Source organism: Salmo salar, chromosome ssa26 (genome assembly GCF_905237065.1).
Source record: "Salmo salar chromosome ssa26, Ssal_v3.1, whole genome shotgun sequence".
Taxonomy (NCBI): domain Eukaryota; kingdom Metazoa; phylum Chordata; class Actinopteri; order Salmoniformes; family Salmonidae; genus Salmo; species Salmo salar.
In genome coordinates, this window is record NC_059467.1 from 20,564,698 (window position 1) to 20,582,030 (window position 17,333).

Consider the following 17,333-nt stretch of genomic DNA (forward strand, 5'->3'; position numbering starts at 1 on the left):
AAATCTCCCAGTGTCTGGTGGAAAGCAGACCGAATGAGGCTTTCCTGTAGGATTTTGCCAGTGCTTAGCCTCATTCCGATTCTTTTTTATCCTGAAAAACTCCCCATTCCTTAACGATTACAAGCATACCCATAACATAATTCAGCCACCACTATGCTTGAAAATGTGGAGTGGTACTCAGTAATGTGTTGTATTGGATTTGCCCCAAACATAACACTTTGTATTCAGGACAAATAGTTAATTGCTTTATCACATCTTTTTCAGTATTCATTTAGCACCTTGTTGCAAACAGGATGCGTGTTTTGGAATATTTTTTATTTTGTACAGTCTTCCTTTTCACTCTGTCAATTAGGTTAGTATTGTGGAGTAATTACATTCTTGATCTATCCTCAGTTTTCTCCTATCACAGCCATTAAACCCTGTAACTTTTTTAGTCACCATTGGCCTCATGGTGAAATCCCTGAGCGGTTTCCTTACTCTCCGGGAACTAAGTTAGGTAGGACGCCTGTATCTCTGTAGTGACTAGGTGTATTGATACACCATCCAAAGTGTAATTAATATCTTCACCATGCTCAATGGGATATTCAATGTCTGCTCTTCTTTTTAATTTTTTTAATCTACCAACAGGTGCCCTTCTTAGCGAGGCATTGGAAAACCTCCCTGCTCTTTGTGGTTGAATTTGTGTTTGAAATTCACTGCTTAAATGAGGGACCTTACAGATAATTGTATGTGTGGGGTACAGAGATGAGGTAGTCATTCAAAAATCATATTAAACACTATTATTGCACATGGAGTCCATGCAACTTGTGACTTAAGCACATTTTCAATCCTGAACTTGAGGCTTGCCATTACAAAAAGGTTGAATACTTGACTCATGACATTTCAACCCTTCATTTTTAATTAGTAAAAATAAAAACTGAATTCCACTTTAACATTATGGGGTATTGAGTATAGGCCACTGACAAAAAAAATCAAAATATCATTAATTTTAAATTCAAGCTGTAACACAACATTTGGAAAAAGTCTTGGGGTGTGAATACCAAATGTTACCAATATATTTCGTTGATAGTAGATCCCTCAACGTTCAGTTCTGAAATATGGACCAACATGCATAGGTGAATGGTAAGACACAAATAAACAGACACAGGAAAGAGTTCTAACTTTATTAATATTATTTTAAAACTAATATAAATCCCATGGAATATCATCCTGGTGCCATTAAGTCTATGAATGCATGGATACCTGCCATAAGTACTGCATTCCAACACGCCATTCAAAATGTTTTTTTTCTCTCCAAAACTCAGCAATCAGAGTGGAAATACATGGCCTCAACGCACTCTCTTTACAACACTCCTGTCTGTTCTCTCTTGTGCAAGTATATGCAAGTTAGCAAGTCGAGAATAATATTAGTGTTATCTTTTCAATGGCAGCAAAGAGAGATTGCTGCTGCACAGCTACAGAGAGAGAGTGAGAGGGAGAGTGTGGGTAAGAACAATGATCTGGGTTGTAAGAATAATCAGCTACTTATTTATTATTCTGAGCTGAGCGCTGTGTATTTCCCTCTGAAAAGAGAAACGGGGATAAACCAATACCATTCCCAGTTTCCAAACAACAGACATCCCCAGGTTGCAGGCTCATGTGAAACTGGTTGCATCTGTGGGCCTGAGATCCCCTTATAGAACCCAGTTATCCATCTGGGGCCTGTCTGAGGGAGAAATCCAAACAGAACACAGAGACTGTATCCTCAGCAGACCTCAACAATCATTCCACTGAAAAAGAACAGTCAAAAACAGATGCGACATTCATTTTCTTTTTCTCTAAAATACATTAGATGACGTGTGAATGGTGTTTAGTCAAATCAAGGTGGTGCAGGAGAGGTGTAAGACACGCATGTGCATTTTCTGGGAGATGAGGTGAAGTTTGAGTTTATTCCCACTCTAGAAATACTGGGTGAACACAAATACAGCAGCTGATCAGTTTAACATGATATTTTCCTAATTAAGGAATGTCTTGATTTACCTTCTTAGAAACGAAACGTCTTCCACTAGCAAACCACATTGTCTAAACATAAACTAATCAATACAATGATCGGTAAAATGAGTCCTGCAATGTATTTAATTGGAGGTTGACATTCTACTCCAGTAAAGCAAGGCATTAGGTATATAGAAATGCTTCTTTACTTGAGCAGCTATCCTCACCTGCAAGTTGTTAGGCCATGAGAAGCCCACAATATATGTGCAAAGAAATGCATTGCGAGGAGCCATGCAAAAAAACAAATAAAAATAAAATATGACACGAGGAAACAATCAAAAGCTACATAAAAGCTTTATAAATACAATAACATTTTAAATCCTTAATGGAGATGTCAATTCGAGCAGTATTGTACTGTGTGATATCTGGCACTCTAGGCTCAATGCTTTTTTAGCCTGATGTTTTTATTTTCTCATAGTGGATCTGCACAGGTAATTCATGCCCTCTTTGGTTGACTGCAGTACTGAAGAAAAATTCAAACAATAAACAACAATGAAAGAAAATTCCAACAAAGAGTTGTGAGAAAAACAGCATCAACTCTCAACGGCAGACAACTGCGCCTCGATGTCCACTCTGCAGATGGGGCACTTCTTATTGGTGAGGAGCCATTGGTCCACACACAGTTGATGGAAGAGATGCATACAAGGTAGGCGTCTGTGGAAGAGAGAATATATTGTTAAACAGACTTTGAATTTCATCTTCATAATGGAAAGATCTGGTAAAGTTGGAATGAAATGACAATGAATACAATTTGCTTAATTTGGTTTGTTGAAAGATAGAAAATTAACATTCACACAGTTCTTACATTACACCAACAGAGGGCAGAAACTCTTAAACTCACTTAATCACATGAGCACATATGTTGAGCTCCAGAAATGTCCACTGAGACCAGTCATTTTCAGGCACTCAAATGATTGGCTTTTCTGCTGATTACTATATTTGGGTGTTGAGAAAATCTCCACGGCATATCAAGAGAAAATGTGGGAAAGGAGTGGTCGTTCTCACACAAAAACAGCCCCGCATTAAAACACACGCTACAGTATAACTGTACCTGACGTCCTCCCCTTCCTCCAGTATTGACAGACAGATGGTGCATTTCTCCTCTGTGTCTTCGTCCGCCCCCTCATCTTCTTCTTGCTTACCATGCAGCTTTCTCTGTTGATGAAAACATTGGAAACACCATTATAGATACACAGCACCAAAAACAACTCTTATTCACATTATAAAGACGTATTAAACAGGGAAGGCTGAGACCATTTTATGAGGGTTACCGTCAAACACGATAAATGTATTCAGGGTTCATAGGCTGTAAACATTACAGGTACAGACCAACTTGCGAATGAACTATCCTTTATGACTGATAGAGGGCTTACTGTATACATTATGAGGGTGAACACATATCCCTATGAGGACAGAGAATGGTCATTTTGTCCTGGCTACAAAACATGACATCCCTATGGATCAAGGTAATATGGATTTTAAAAAATATATTTAAATAAATATTCCCAAAAAATCTATCAAATGTTCCTACTGCCGAATCCCCTTGCCCCCAACACTACTACCATTAACAACTATAAATGAGCAGAGACATGTTTCCAAATTGAATTTGTTCATTTTTTTCTCACCGAGTCGGAGGTTGCGTGCATATTTTTCCCAATAGTTGCCCATGCTTCAGGGGTTAACTGTTCGTCAATGTCTCGCTCAGTCTCCAACACCTTCTGTATTGGGCAGCAGGTTATTAGGTTACTTATTTAAATACATTTGGAAAACTAGATGGAATCTTTCCCAACAATGTTTTCTAAGGCTGAAACATTGGTTGAAAGGGACACTTTCTAGTTTCTACAGCATCTGACTTAACGATAGCAAAACATTCATATTTTGAAAGGAGCACAAAATAACCACCGAGTGTGCACTCTGTCCCAGAATAAAATCTTGTGCAGACATGCACAAAATACATCACATCAAACTACATTAAATAGGATATGTTCTGAAACACACACATACTTTTATAGGAGTGCTCTCACCTTTTTGTACTTGTGTGGGTAAGTGCACCTCTCTATGGTTCCCTGAGAGGCCCCTCGGTTCACAGTCCCCAATCTCTCCTCTAAATGCAGCAGATCCTGAGGAAAAGGGCAGGAAAACAACCCAACGTCAGACTGAGCCAACTCAGTTCCACACAGCTCATGAGCCACAGCCATAACACGCTCTTAGCGCCTTCATAACTAATTACCAGGGCCAGGAGTGTTTCCTCACCACCTGACCTGAGCAGGAAAAACCCCAGGCCCTAGTTACTTGCTCTTTACTAATCAAGTGTCACCTCATAAGTTCGTCCAAATCCAGTCATTCTGGATGAGATGTAGCGAATGTGCGGGTAGGTTACTTCAGACATGCCAGTGTGCTGTGAGGGAGGAGGCAAAACAATTCCATGGAAATATGTTCACTTAAGTGGAGTACAGTCATTTGTTTCTGTGGGCTACAGTTCATGAAGCACATATAGCGATATAGCATTATCAATTAAGTCTGCTGACACTGCTCGACTTGGGTATAAATTCCGGTTAGTATTTTTGATAACCGCAGAAGTCTCACAATTTCATATTTTCAGACATTGTGCATTAACTTTTAACATCTTTTCAAAGGGGCATCCATTGATTTCAGGCCACTGGTTATGTTGAATATGCACTTGAAATGCCTTATGGTCCACCATTAATTGCCAACGCATTATTCATGTGGCCCAACAAACCATCCTTGAAATAACAGATGTTATGAATAGAGGGCTAGCATCATTCATCTAAGCCATACTTCTCATGTATTCTAATGTAGGCACGTGTGCTTAGAGTGAAGGTGCCAGTCGTGCACTCACCATGAAGGGGATGGGGAAGTGGTGCAGTCTTGGGGGAGGGTGGTAGTGGGGCAGGTGAGGGTGCAGGTGTCCTGAAGGATATGGGGCCACGGTCACTCCAGCCTCGATACCCAGCTCCCTACAGAAGAGAACCAGACCAACAACAATCATCATCAACTCAGACATTGACATCACAGGTGCCATTTCAACAGTGAAGATGAGTGACTGACTATATCCTTAGTGCACAGCAGGCCACATATACGTCGCTAAAAATAAACAACAAAAAACTCTTGGCCCTACAAGCAAGGCACTGGCCCTCAACTGCTCTAAATGGTACTGACCACGCAGTCCTCTGCTCAGGTTGGCGTGGGTGGGACGACATGGTCTGGGGCACGTGGATGTGATGGCCATGGCCGTAGTTGGGGTGCATTCTGTGGGGGTGTGGAGGGGGGCGCTCATGTGCTCGTCTGGAGAAAGAGAGAGAGGATTATCAGAAACACAAGAGGGAAAATACCATAATATTGTCCCTGTAATCAGACAATTGGATGCTACTGTCTGTGCTTGCAGTTGTGTTGCTGCCATCAGACGGGTTGGACCGGGGCCAGAGGCTACACTCACGTGGGGTGTTGCATCATCCTGCGTCTCTGAACCTCCATCCTCTGCAGCATCTCGTGCTGGTGCAGCCTCTGCACAGAGGTCCCCAGCGCAGGCATGTGGTGCTGCAGGGCCTGGTGCTCCGCGGGCAGGTGTTGGGGGGCACTGGAGCCTGTGAGGTGGTGGGCAGGCAGAGGGGCAGGGGGGGGCGGGGGCACGGCGTGGCCAGGGGGGTGGGAAGGCAGGGGCGTGTGGAAGGGATGGACGGGGTGGGGGATGACGTAGTCACCCTGTGGAGCGGGCTGAGGAGGGGGAGGAGGGTTACCATGGGAATGGGGGCAGGTGTTAGAGGGCTGGTGGTGCAGGGAGCGTGCCAGGGGGGCGTCTGGGTGTCAGAGAGACAGAGAGAGTGGGAATGGTGGGAGAAAGTTGAGAAGTAGTTAGTAACACCTTTCCAGATCGCCTTTAAGTCTCCTTCCTAATGATGACACCTGATCATCATCATCAGTTATGACTCTCCTCACTGAAACATGCTGCCTGGCTGTTCCCTGTGCTGAGCAGGTCTCCCACCTGAGACCCCGGACAGACCCAGCCTCTGTCTGTCTGTCTCCCTCCCTACTGCAGAGAGAGGGGGGGCCGGAGCAGGGATGACTCTGACGTGACTGAGTGTAGGCACTAGACAGGTGCGCCAACAGTTCCAATTATCCCTCTAAATATGGCCTCACCAGGGAGCCCCGCCACACTCCTCATTCCACACAGAGCTATTCTGAGGAGAATCAGCAATTAACAGGGCCTGTTTGGTAGCACACCCGCAGCACTTAGCACATTAAACATCAGGTGTTTCTCTTAATTACTATTAGCACTGGCTTTCAAGGTCTGGTGGTAATAGTTACTGTATATCCTAAAGGCTCACGTGTTTAGTACAGTAGTATGCAGGTTCTGCATGGGAATAACACACTATAGTTACTACCGCAGCATTTCATTTTCCTAACAAATCAACACTTAAACAATAGAAACCACACCAAAATCTAACCACAAAATAACTTCACCTCCCAAAATAGAAGGCCATCTCCCTTTTGGTGCAGATGTAGCTCTACTCACAGGAGGGGTGCATGAAGTGCCTGCAGGTGGATAGCTGTGGCTGTGGCTGTGGCTGGGCCACCATGGCTGAGCTGAAGGAGTCCACCACTGCGCTGGGCTGGCTGGGCCCTGGCCCCGTTGCATTCTGGGAGTTGTAGGCAGCGGGCCGCGACGTGGAGCCTGGACAGCACGGGTCAAAGGCTGAGGTGCCATGGAAACTACCGGCCCCGCTGCTCCGCAAGCCACTGTTGCTCAGGTCCACCGGCAGAGTCTGCTTGGGAGGGGAGAGACAGAGATAGGAGGGTTGGAGAGGAGAGGAATGAAAAGGAAAGAATAGGGGTGAGAGATACAGGGAGGGGAGGTATGGAGAGAGTAGAACCAGACTATGATGTTATGGTGCTACTGTCTGACTTTGATCTCTGTAGGTGACAGAATATATAACTAACCAGTAAAACACTAAACTAAAACCACAGGGCTTCATGGTCCAGCCAGCACAAAGCACAAGATAAAAGTACAAGACAATGGGCTTCACAGTTTAGACTGCAGTAAACCGGCTGAGAAAATTCAATCTAAGTGATGGAGTTTCAAATCATAGTAGCAGCCCTCCCTCGTTGAATTATTCAAATAAATAATAATATTTAGACTGATGCATAAAACATGACTTATTCACCTTATGCAGGCAGTATGTCTCCTTTCTCTGAGCTGTAGCTGAGGATGGTATCTACATGTAGGCCAAGCCCATCAAAGGGCACAGCATTTTGCCTCACCCATGCAACTACTTCCTCCTTTTCATGGTAGAGAACTGATGGCCCAGTTTTGAATACTTGCCCCAGCCCTGCATGAATTATGTAGGAATCAGAGAGTATCAAGACAGAGAAACGGAGGGCTATGGAGGGAGCCCCTAACCTGACCTGCAGACACAGCCCTCCCAACCCAACCCATTACACTTTAACCACACACTCCTCCACTTTGATGGTAAATAATACAATTCAGCAGCTCCTAACAATTAGCACAATTTAAATTATTCAGCGGTGAATCTGGCTTCAAGGGAGGCTGCCAGCTAGATCCTTTGTAACGTTTTTTTGTTAAGATACCAGTTATTTGTCTGTTTCAGTTCCTATTCTGTTTTTTCCTTCTTAATCCTTTTTAATCACCTTGAATCTGATTCATTGGCAGATATTGGTGGAGCCGTTTGTTTAGATACACAAAGACTTACTCAAAGATACATTTGAATGCGATGGTGCCATCTGCCAGGGAGAACATGGCTTATTAAAACTATAAATGATTCCTAATTTATCTCCAGCTATTGTGGGAGGGAAAGGCAGCCTTTTATCTCCTCAGATTCTATTCATTTAGCCTACTTTTATAGATTTGGGGCAAAAAAGAAAATATGATCAAATACTTTCATGACTTAAAGAAAATCTCATTTTAATATCGAATATATTTATAAAATGTTACTGCTATAAGAAATGCATAAATTCTCTGGTCGATATATTAAAGTTGGGGAAACCAAAACAGGAAGCAGAAGTAACAGCCAAACCTCCAATGCTACAACGTAAAAAACATAACAGGGTGTTGATGCTCAGGCCTACCTGGTCATGGTATTGGGTGGAGCTGCTGACCCCTCCCCCTCTACATGGTGCAGGCAGGGCAGTGGGCCTCTCTAGGGGGCAGCTGGGCTCAGGAAAGGGCAGAGTGGGTGGAGGTGGGTGCTGAGGCACATGGTGATGGTGGTGGTGGAAGTGGTGGGCGTGGCTGTGCTGCTGGGAGCCCGGCTGCTGGGAGGGCTGGGCCTGCAGGCAGCTGGAATGGCCCAGGGTCATGTGACCAGGGGAGGGTCCTCCGCAGGGGGAGTGCTGCGGGCAGCAGGAGGGTAACCTGGGCATGGCCGTACCCCCACTCTCTCCTCCCACGCCGGACGATCCTCTTCTGCTCTCATCTGATAGAGAGATGGAAAACACCTTTAAGCTTCAATCATTATTCATAGATGACCCACAGGGAAGATTACTAAACTTAAAGGCACACAAGGTTGACATCATGGCTTTCTGGAGAGTCTATGGTCTGTCTTACCCTCCGTGCCTGCGGTACCCCTTGGCCCCTGTGCCAGCGTGCTGTCTGGGGCTGGGCCTTGACCAGGGCAGCTGGTGGAGGGGCCTGGGGCATCGTGGGGCTCTGAGGTAGAGGTATGATGAGAGGAGGATGAAGAGGAGGAGCTGACAGTCTGAGGGTGAATGCTGTCAGAGGTAGATGGCACAACAGAGAGATCTGAGGTAGGGAAGAGAGACAGGTATACAGATTTAATAGGTGGGAATTCATTACGTAGCACATATCCATCTGTGTGTGTGTGTGTGTGTGTGTGTGTGTGCGTCGCAGGGTTTCCGTTACAAAAATGTGACGCCGGACATTTGACCGGCATTGGGTGCATAACCTATTAGGGCATCCACCCACAGTACTCAGAATGGCAGAAATCACTAACAGAACACGCAAGTCAAGGACGCAATGATGTGCCGTCCTCCTTAACAAATTCTGATGTGCACTTTAAAGAGGTTAGAATAACTGTCCATATCTACTTTTCCTCAGCCAACAAACAGCAAAATCACTAGCCTGTCAATCTACTATCCTCCACAGTAGAACAGTTGACCTATTCTATTGGTCAGCTTGTCGAGAAAGAAATGGCCTATTCCAAACACTCTGGGATAGTTGTGGGACGATAGATTCCAAATTCATACAACCAGTAGGCTTAGGCTACATAAAACAAACCTTAAATAGCAATGAGTCTGATGCAACAGATCAAAACATTTAGCTTAAAATGTTGATCAACTATTATATGCGCACAATGCAGAAAGCTACGCGCGAATGTTCGTTCCATAACCCAATTAGCGGGAAAACACTTGTCAGAAGGGCACTGCACACGTGATGGCAGAAATTTAGAAAGACGGGAGATGTAATATGCAACAACGTGCATGGGTTGCTAATATGACTAGGATTGTGCCTTGGAATACTGGACAATGAAAGAAAGCTGATATAAAATAATTGCCTCCACGGATATGGTCTGATTTTGGCATGGCTACTTTGAAGCAAGGTAAGACATGCCTCATATGTATTAAAACGTTCAGGTTTCAAACAATTAAGTATATGTTTTCAAAATGCATACTGCCTCCAGCTCATTGCAAAGTGGTGTGTGATGCGCTGATGAAGAGCCTATGCATTTGCTGTTTGAGATGCTGTAGCAGCAGCTCTCGCGCTCTGACAGATTTTCCACTCAAAGGCTCTGTATCTGTATGCTGTAGGCGTGTGATAAATAAGATATGCCTACATAACGAATATACACGGCGTGAACAAAACATGCTCCTTCCATGACACACTGGCCAGGTGAATCCAGGTGAAAACTATGATGTCACTTGTTAAATCAGTGTTGATAAAGGAGAGGAGACAGGTAAAGAAGGATTTTTAAGCCTTAACCTGATGTGGATAGGGGGCAGTATTTTCACGGCCGGATGCAAAAACGTACCCGATTTAAACTGGTTACTACTCTTGCCCAGAAATGAGAATATGCATATTATTAGTAGATTTGGATAGAAAACACTCTGAAGGTTCTAAAACTGTTTGAATGATGTCTGTGAGTATAACATAACTCATATGGCAGGCAAAAACCTGACAAAAAGTCAACCAGGAAGTGTGGGATCTGAGAAATGTAGTTCTTTCTAGTCCCTTTCGAAACTACAGTATCTGTGCTGTTACGTTGCACTTTCTAAGGCTTCCATTGGCTGTCTAAAGCCTTCAGAAAGTGGATTGAGCCTTCTCCCGTCTCTGGGCAGAGTATAGGAGCTCAGTTACTGAGTGGTCTGCCTGAGGACAAAGAGATTGGATATGCGCATTCCCGCGAGCACGCAATTTTTTCTTTTTCTCCTTGAATGAATACACTATTGTCCGGTTGGAATATTATCGCAATTTTACGTTAAAAATAACATAAAAATTGACTTTAAACAGCGTTTGACATGCTTCTAAGTACGGTAACGGAACATTTATACTTTTTGTGTTTCGAAATGCGCTCGCGCGTTACCCTTTGGATAGTGACCTGAACGCACGAACAAAACGGAGGTATTTGGACATAACTATGGATTATTTCGAACAAAAACAACATTTATTGTGGAAGTAGCAGTCCTGGGAGTGCATTCTGATGAAGATCAGCAAAGGTAATACAATATTTCTAATACTAATTCTGAGTTTAGTTTGCCCCGAACTTGGCGGGTGCCGTGATGGCGAGCTATGTACTCAGAATATTGAAAAATGTGCTTTCGCCGAAAAGCTATTTTATAATCTAACACAGCGATTGCATAAAGGAGTTCTGTATCTATAATTCTTAAAATAATTGTTATGTATTTTGTCAACGTTTATGATGAGTATTTTTGTAAATTCACCGGAAGTTTTTGGTGGGAATACATTTTCTGAACATCACGCGCCAATGTAAAAAGCTGTTTTTGGATATAAATTTGATTGAACAAAACATACATGTATTGTATAACATAATGTCCTAGGAGTGTCATCTGATGAAGATCAAAGGTTAGTGCTTCATTTAGCTGTGTTTTGGGTTTTATTGAGATATATGCTTGCTTGGAAAATGGCTGTGTGGTTATTTTGGTCTATGAAATCGGACAATGTAGTTAGAATAACGAGTCTTATCTTTAAAATGGTGTGAAATAGTTGATTGTTTGTGAAAATTGAATTGTGGTATTTTAGTAGTTTTTGTATTTCGCGCCATGCAATCCCATTGGCTGTTGGCTAGGGGTCCCGCTAGCGGAAGAGGTTAAGACATGTGTGCCATTCAGAGGGTGAATGGGCAAGACAAAACATTTAAGTGCCTTTGTACGGGGTATAGTACACTAGCGGTTCTGGGGGGGGGTGCAGTGCCCCTGTGACTTTTGGAACCCCTTATGGGCCCCCCCCCCAGTTGAAATGGTCTAGAACCACCACTGGTATAGTAGGAGGAGCCAGGTGAACCGCAACGCTGATGATGGGTTTTTCACGATCAACAGTTTCCAGTGTGCACCAAGAATGGTCCACCACCCAAAAGACATTAGGGCCAACTTGACAACTGTGGGAAGCATTGGAGTGAACATGGGCCAGCATCACTGTGGAACGCTTTCGACACCTTCTGGAGTTCATGCCCCGACGAATTGAGGCTGTTCTGAGGGCAAAAGGGGGTGAAACTGAATATTAAGGTGTTCCTAATGTTTTGGCCACCTCAGTGTAAGCCTACTATACACATGGCAATTTTATCTGCTTTTCTATTTATTTATTTTTGAAAAAAAACAACAACAAAAAAGCGGTTAAAAGCTGGCTATTACCGGCTAACGGAAACCCTGATGTGTAGACTGGCTGCAGTGGCTTGGCAGCCAGGGAGAAGAAGAGACCTCATTAGCATTCCACAGTGTGCGCTCCATCTGCTTTTCATACTCACAAATTAATTTCTCCTCCTCCTCCAAAGAAATGCAAATGCGCTCATATCTCACACTGCTCTGTTATTCTGTTATCAGTCACACGGTGCGAGACCATAAAGAGAATGCACCAAATTGGACTTTTAAGTCACATTAATGCTTTGGTCTGGTTTGCTAATGCCTCAGGTTAGAGGGCAAACTGGTCTGGGAAAACAAAGCCATTAGCCAGAGATATGTAGGATGTTGGAATGGTAAAGCCATTACAAAAACAGTCAGTCCACACCTGACATATTAAAATAATAATACATTGAATTTATAATGTGCTTTTCATTTAAATAAATAAAAACAATGAACAACTAGACAGGGAAACTGAAACAAAGAACCCATTTTAAAAAGGTGTATATGCAATGGCTTGGGGCTGTCATGAATGTATGAACTGAACTGGAGTAGGCCTATACATCTGGTGAGAATAATGTACGTATATGAATGATTAAATACACAGCTCTTCAATGGACTCTGGAATTCAATGTAGACTATACTCATCAGGAGTCCGCTGTATGTCCCCTAAATCCGGAGTGAAACCCTTAACCCACATAAGCTTTAATACTGCCAGGTGTATTTCATTCCTTGTGCCTAAAGCCTCCACATTTACAATGAAGAGCATGCTTCTGGCTGCTGCTCCAGTGGCTGGCATCGCTGTGACATTTTATCATGCTACAAACATGATAGGATTGACAGTATGAAACGACATGTATCAGAAATGCATTGGGTTGATGTGTAAAAGCCAAACAATGAAAGAGCAGTCAGTCGCTCTCAGGGGCACGGTCGCTATGAATATCCCTCCATTTGATGAAAAGATACAGATGAATCATTATTAAACAGTGCTCGATGACGGGAACATTTCAAATTGAATTGTGATGACAGGACAATTCTTATTCAAGTTAGCGACAGCCACTCGCTCGCAAGTTCGGAGAGATGTGTGGAAGAAGCTAGCCAATCCTATTAAACAATAGAGTGTGAATGAGAGTATTTCATTTGACATGTAATATTTCCGAACTCCCTACGCAGTGTTGAGCTGGATCATGTAAGAAAGCATTAAACTAATCAAAATCCACATTCATATACTGTGCGACAGTCCGGCTATCGTATGCAGCATCTATGAAAAAGCTGTTCCCAAATGTAATTGATTTTTACACATATAATCACCAGATCTATTTCTTTCTGCCTCAAGAGTAAACTTGCTTCTCTGTACGTGTGTGTGAGTGAATGAGTGAATGAGTGAATGAGTGAGAGAGAGAGAGAGAGAGAGAGTGTGTGCAACCATTTGTATGTTGTTCATATAAAAATGACTGTCCTTCTTAAGAGGACAAATGCCTCAGAGGACTACTGTAAACTCGCCTTTGTGTTGAAAGACGAATGAGCCTAGCTTTGAAAGAAAAGACAGTGGAAACACAGAGGCCTGAGTCTAAGTCTAGGACCTCTGTGACTGTTATATCATATAGTTCAACTCAGAGTGGAATTGTGGGTCGGCACGTCCTCATGCTCACCATCCTCGTCCACTGTGAGGTCCACCACCTCCCCGGCGCTCTGGCGCAGCGGCTGGATGACGGTAGAGAGGCGGTGGCGGCCGCGGGGCTCCTGGGGCCGGTTCTGGGAGCAGCTGGGGCCCCAGTACATCCTGCCATGGCCCCCCACCGAGCGAGGCCTGTGGACACAAACACACAGCCAGTTAGAGAGGAAGGAGAGGAGGGGTAAACAACCAGATTACACAAGGCTTCAGTTCAGACTGACTGGGACCACGCTGATAATGTCAGGTCATCTGGACCCTGGGCTACGGTATTGTAACAATTCTATGATATATTGCTGACCACACAGCCCTCTCACTGGAGACCGGTGGTCAGTGGATGAGACCCAGTCCATAGGACTTCATGGAGAAGTGAGAAAATCCAGACAATTCAGCCCAATTTTCCTCCCAAAGCAAATCTCTTGCTTTCCCAGCCTGATTGTCCTTTAAATAAATATATGAACAACAGTTCATTTTATGATGTCATTTATCATGTAGTAAAAGGGAAAGTTGAAGCGTTGTCATTTGGAGGCAGGGGACTGTCCACAGTGCTTTTTCTGTGTGTTGAGCCCAAATCAGCTCACTTTGGGAGCTGCTGGAACGCCTGGCTGGAATGTAAATAAGAGCCAGCTGACATGAGTGCTAGCGCTGCAGCTAATTCATAAAGACAGTCTACACACAGCCGCGCGCATGAGAGAGACACACAGCTGTGCAAACCTTTGAGAACCACACAGAAAGACCATGTTTGTATCACACACATGGTTTCATCCACCACACCCACTAAACTCCAAAACAACCTTGTGGAAAACACAATTCAACACACAGAAACACCTCTACCTCATTTAGCCTCATCAACCACACATATTTGCTCAAGTCACAACCATTGTGCATCATTGACTGCGCTCTTTCCTCTCCCTTTCGCAGTCTTCTTCTCTCCCCATCTCACTGCCTCACTTGTTCTTCCTGCCTTCCTCTCTCTCATTTGATGTGGGAGTCCAAAGAGTGTCAGTGTGCCGTAAAGCAGGATGAGAGGGGGGAGCCTAGGGGAGTCCCTGCGTTAAAGCAGGCCTGAGGGCCAAGACCAGGCTGAGGGAAGGGGAGAGCCAAGAGCAGCGAGACCCTTGCTCCTCTCAACAAATGGCTGCTGCTAGAACCTCTAAACCACAGGTTGCATCATTAAAACAATAAGATTACAGAAAAGCATGGTGGGCTGCTGCTATTCCAGTGAGACCAGTGTGTGTGTGTGTGCGCACACAACAATAGCAAGGCCATACACACACACCGCCATGTAGGCCTAAGAAGTCCGTCTAATAAGCAGGCGTGAGAGAGTGCCCCCACTCACACCACTCAGCAGAGGAAATGCCATTCTGGGCTGCATTGGTGCTGTGATGGGGGGGGTTCCCATTAGCTCATACTGCAGCCCATTCCATTTCCTGTCAGACGGACACACTTCACAACAAACCAAAAGGAAAGGAAGGCAACAAAAACCTATTAGTGCCACTTCTGATGTTGGCAATGCAGAAAAGAGGGGGGAAAAATTCCATGGCATGTCCCATGGGGCAGTTCTCACACACACACACACACACACACACACACACACAGAGCAGTGAAGGTGGTACATGCAGAGAGCCAGTACAGGAGGTGTGGCTTGATTGCACTGTAATTGGCACCTGCTCCTCCTCTCTCCCACCTCGGGGCCCGGGGAACAGGCTAGCCCACCTCGGGGCCCGGGGAACAGGCTAGCCCACCAGGGACAAGCGCCTAATTACCCACAACATAGACCTGGGATTATTTTGTAAATACCTGTTTACCACCGTGGCCTCTGAGGGGTGGAGGCGAGGGGAAAACAGAACACAGTAAACATGAACACTGTGGGAACTGGGGGCTTGGCAGGACCAGGGTTTTGCCATCTCCACGCGCACTCTGCCAAATGCCTGAGGGCTTAGAGGGCTCGGCAGTGGGGTAATGTGGGGCTAACTGCAAGGATGGGATCTATGGACTGTGTACAAACTGGGCTATGGTACTGGGGGGTGGGGGGGGGGGGGGGCAAGACAGAAGTGCAAGCTGCACATTCTGCACCGAAGTCCAAAGCCTCCACTGACACTGAATATGGCATGCATGCAGACTCACACCCTCTATCACAACCATTGGCCTCTCTGCACTGTAAACAAATGATCTTTCAGCGGAAAACCGCCATTGCCAATCCTGTCCAACTTTTTAGAGTACCAGACGCGCGCGGCAAATTGGAGATTCATGTACTTAGACAAACATTATGGATCACACCTGGTTCAGTTCTCTGAAAAGGTATTTACAAAACATAAAAGTACAGAACATATCAAATAAATATATGTTTAATGGAATTAGCACAGATTGTCTGTATGTTTATTCCATGTACAGTATAGAATGGAGATAATTATCTATAAAGTTTTTCTTAGCACACGCCCCCAAGTTTAGTCTCTATAGTAGAGGAACGCTTGTCACCTCTGAAACAGGGTCAATCACTAGGGCCAGCTCACAAGTATTGGCTTTTTAGACACGATTCCTAATCAACACTAAAAGCTAAATAATTTTGTAAACATAAAAACAAATGATTGAAAATGATAAAATCTCCAATCTAGTGCAAAGGCATTTTAGAAGCATTGCCTCTATAGCGAATACCGGACACTCATTCATTGTTCATCGTCTTCTAAACTCCCCACTCCATTTCATTCCAAGATGTTTATATCTGTTTTTGATTAGACTTTTGGTGACGTGGATCATAATTACAGTTTATCAGGTTGCGTGATCCTCGTAATGTTACGTGGAAAATACAACTAATGGGACGCAAAATTAAATGTATATCACACTCGCACAAATACGACCAGTTATTTTTCGTATTTGCATCTCTTTCACTAGCAAATTAACTGCTGGCACTTTAGAGCCCACTGAATGTCCATCTTATGTTTGCTAACATTAGCTTGAAACAATTAGTGTTTACCTTTCCACAACACACGGAGTCGAAAAGGGATTTGTCCACGTGTTTACATACAGCCGACAGTCAGCAAACTCAGCATCACAACAAACAGGAGGATGGGCAGACACAGGGTAGCTACGTCCAATAATGATGTATTCATCACCATGTCTGTTGACACAAACTCCGTACATGTCTGTGTGTTGCAGCTCGAGAATCGGGATGTTAGATTGACTCAGTGGATTTCTTTTTTTGTCAAATGTAAAAAAAGAATAAATATGAAAAATAACAAAATCAGGCCCTATTCATTTATGCGTACATGGACAGAGAATTGCATAGTTGGTACGCAAAATGCGTGCATGTTGGCAGGTCTGCATTACTCATCCTGGTGCCCTTTGACCTCTACACCCAGTACTCCTTGCTACACCTCCCCCTTCAGAAACGGCCCTTCTCTGTATTCTCCTGCAAGCCAGGGCATCTCTGGGAGGTGCAGGCAGAGATGGGGAGATAAAACACACACACACACACACACACACACACACACAACTAGCTACACTCTGTTCATTCACTTCCCGGAAATACCTAGGGAGAATATGGTCAACCTAGCATGAAGAGAGAGAGAGAGAAGGAACATAGAGGGAGAGAGAGAGCCATGGGAGGGACGGAGATCAAGGGAGAGAGATAGAGAGCGGAGGGAGTGACGGATATCTACAGGGAGAGAGAAAGAGGGATCGAAACAGCAAGAGTAGAGGGAGGGAGGAAGAGTGATAGAGCAAGTGAGGGCATGCCAGAGAGAGGAGGGGGATGGGGTGAGGGGGAGAGAGCAGTGCTTATGTA

At 44.3% G+C, this 17,333-nt stretch overlaps 1 protein-coding gene across 6 annotated transcripts in view; it reads right to left on the bottom strand.

Annotated features, from left to right (window-relative positions):
- Window positions 1–1,149: 1,149 nt before the first annotated feature.
- Window positions 1,150–17,333, bottom strand: part of LOC106587339 (E3 ubiquitin-protein ligase Arkadia) — a 44,892-nt gene continuing 28,708 nt past the window's right edge. For 3 of the 6 annotated variants that reach the window (XM_014175650.2, XM_014175651.2, XM_014175649.2), the window contains exons 4-15: window positions 13,530–13,687; window positions 8,615–8,809; window positions 8,137–8,483; window positions 6,566–6,818; window positions 5,489–5,849; window positions 5,212–5,337; window positions 4,892–5,009; window positions 4,349–4,429; window positions 4,056–4,151; window positions 3,657–3,749; window positions 3,083–3,186; window positions 1,150–2,685 (exon numbers count right to left, since the gene is read on the bottom strand). In XM_014175650.2, the coding sequence (XP_014031125.1) occupies window positions 2,565–2,685; window positions 3,083–3,186; window positions 3,657–3,749; window positions 4,056–4,151; window positions 4,349–4,429; window positions 4,892–5,009; window positions 5,212–5,337; window positions 5,489–5,849; window positions 6,566–6,818; window positions 8,137–8,483; window positions 8,615–8,809; window positions 13,530–13,687 (2,053 nt within the window). In that variant the 3' untranslated portion in view covers window positions 1,150–2,564. The remainder of the gene's footprint in view (window positions 2,686–3,082; window positions 3,187–3,656; window positions 3,750–4,055; window positions 4,152–4,348; window positions 4,430–4,891; window positions 5,010–5,211; window positions 5,338–5,488; window positions 5,850–6,565; window positions 6,819–8,136; window positions 8,484–8,614; window positions 8,810–13,529; window positions 13,688–17,333) is intronic. The other 3 variants (XM_014175652.2, XM_014175653.2, XM_014175654.2) reach the window with 3 other exon arrangements.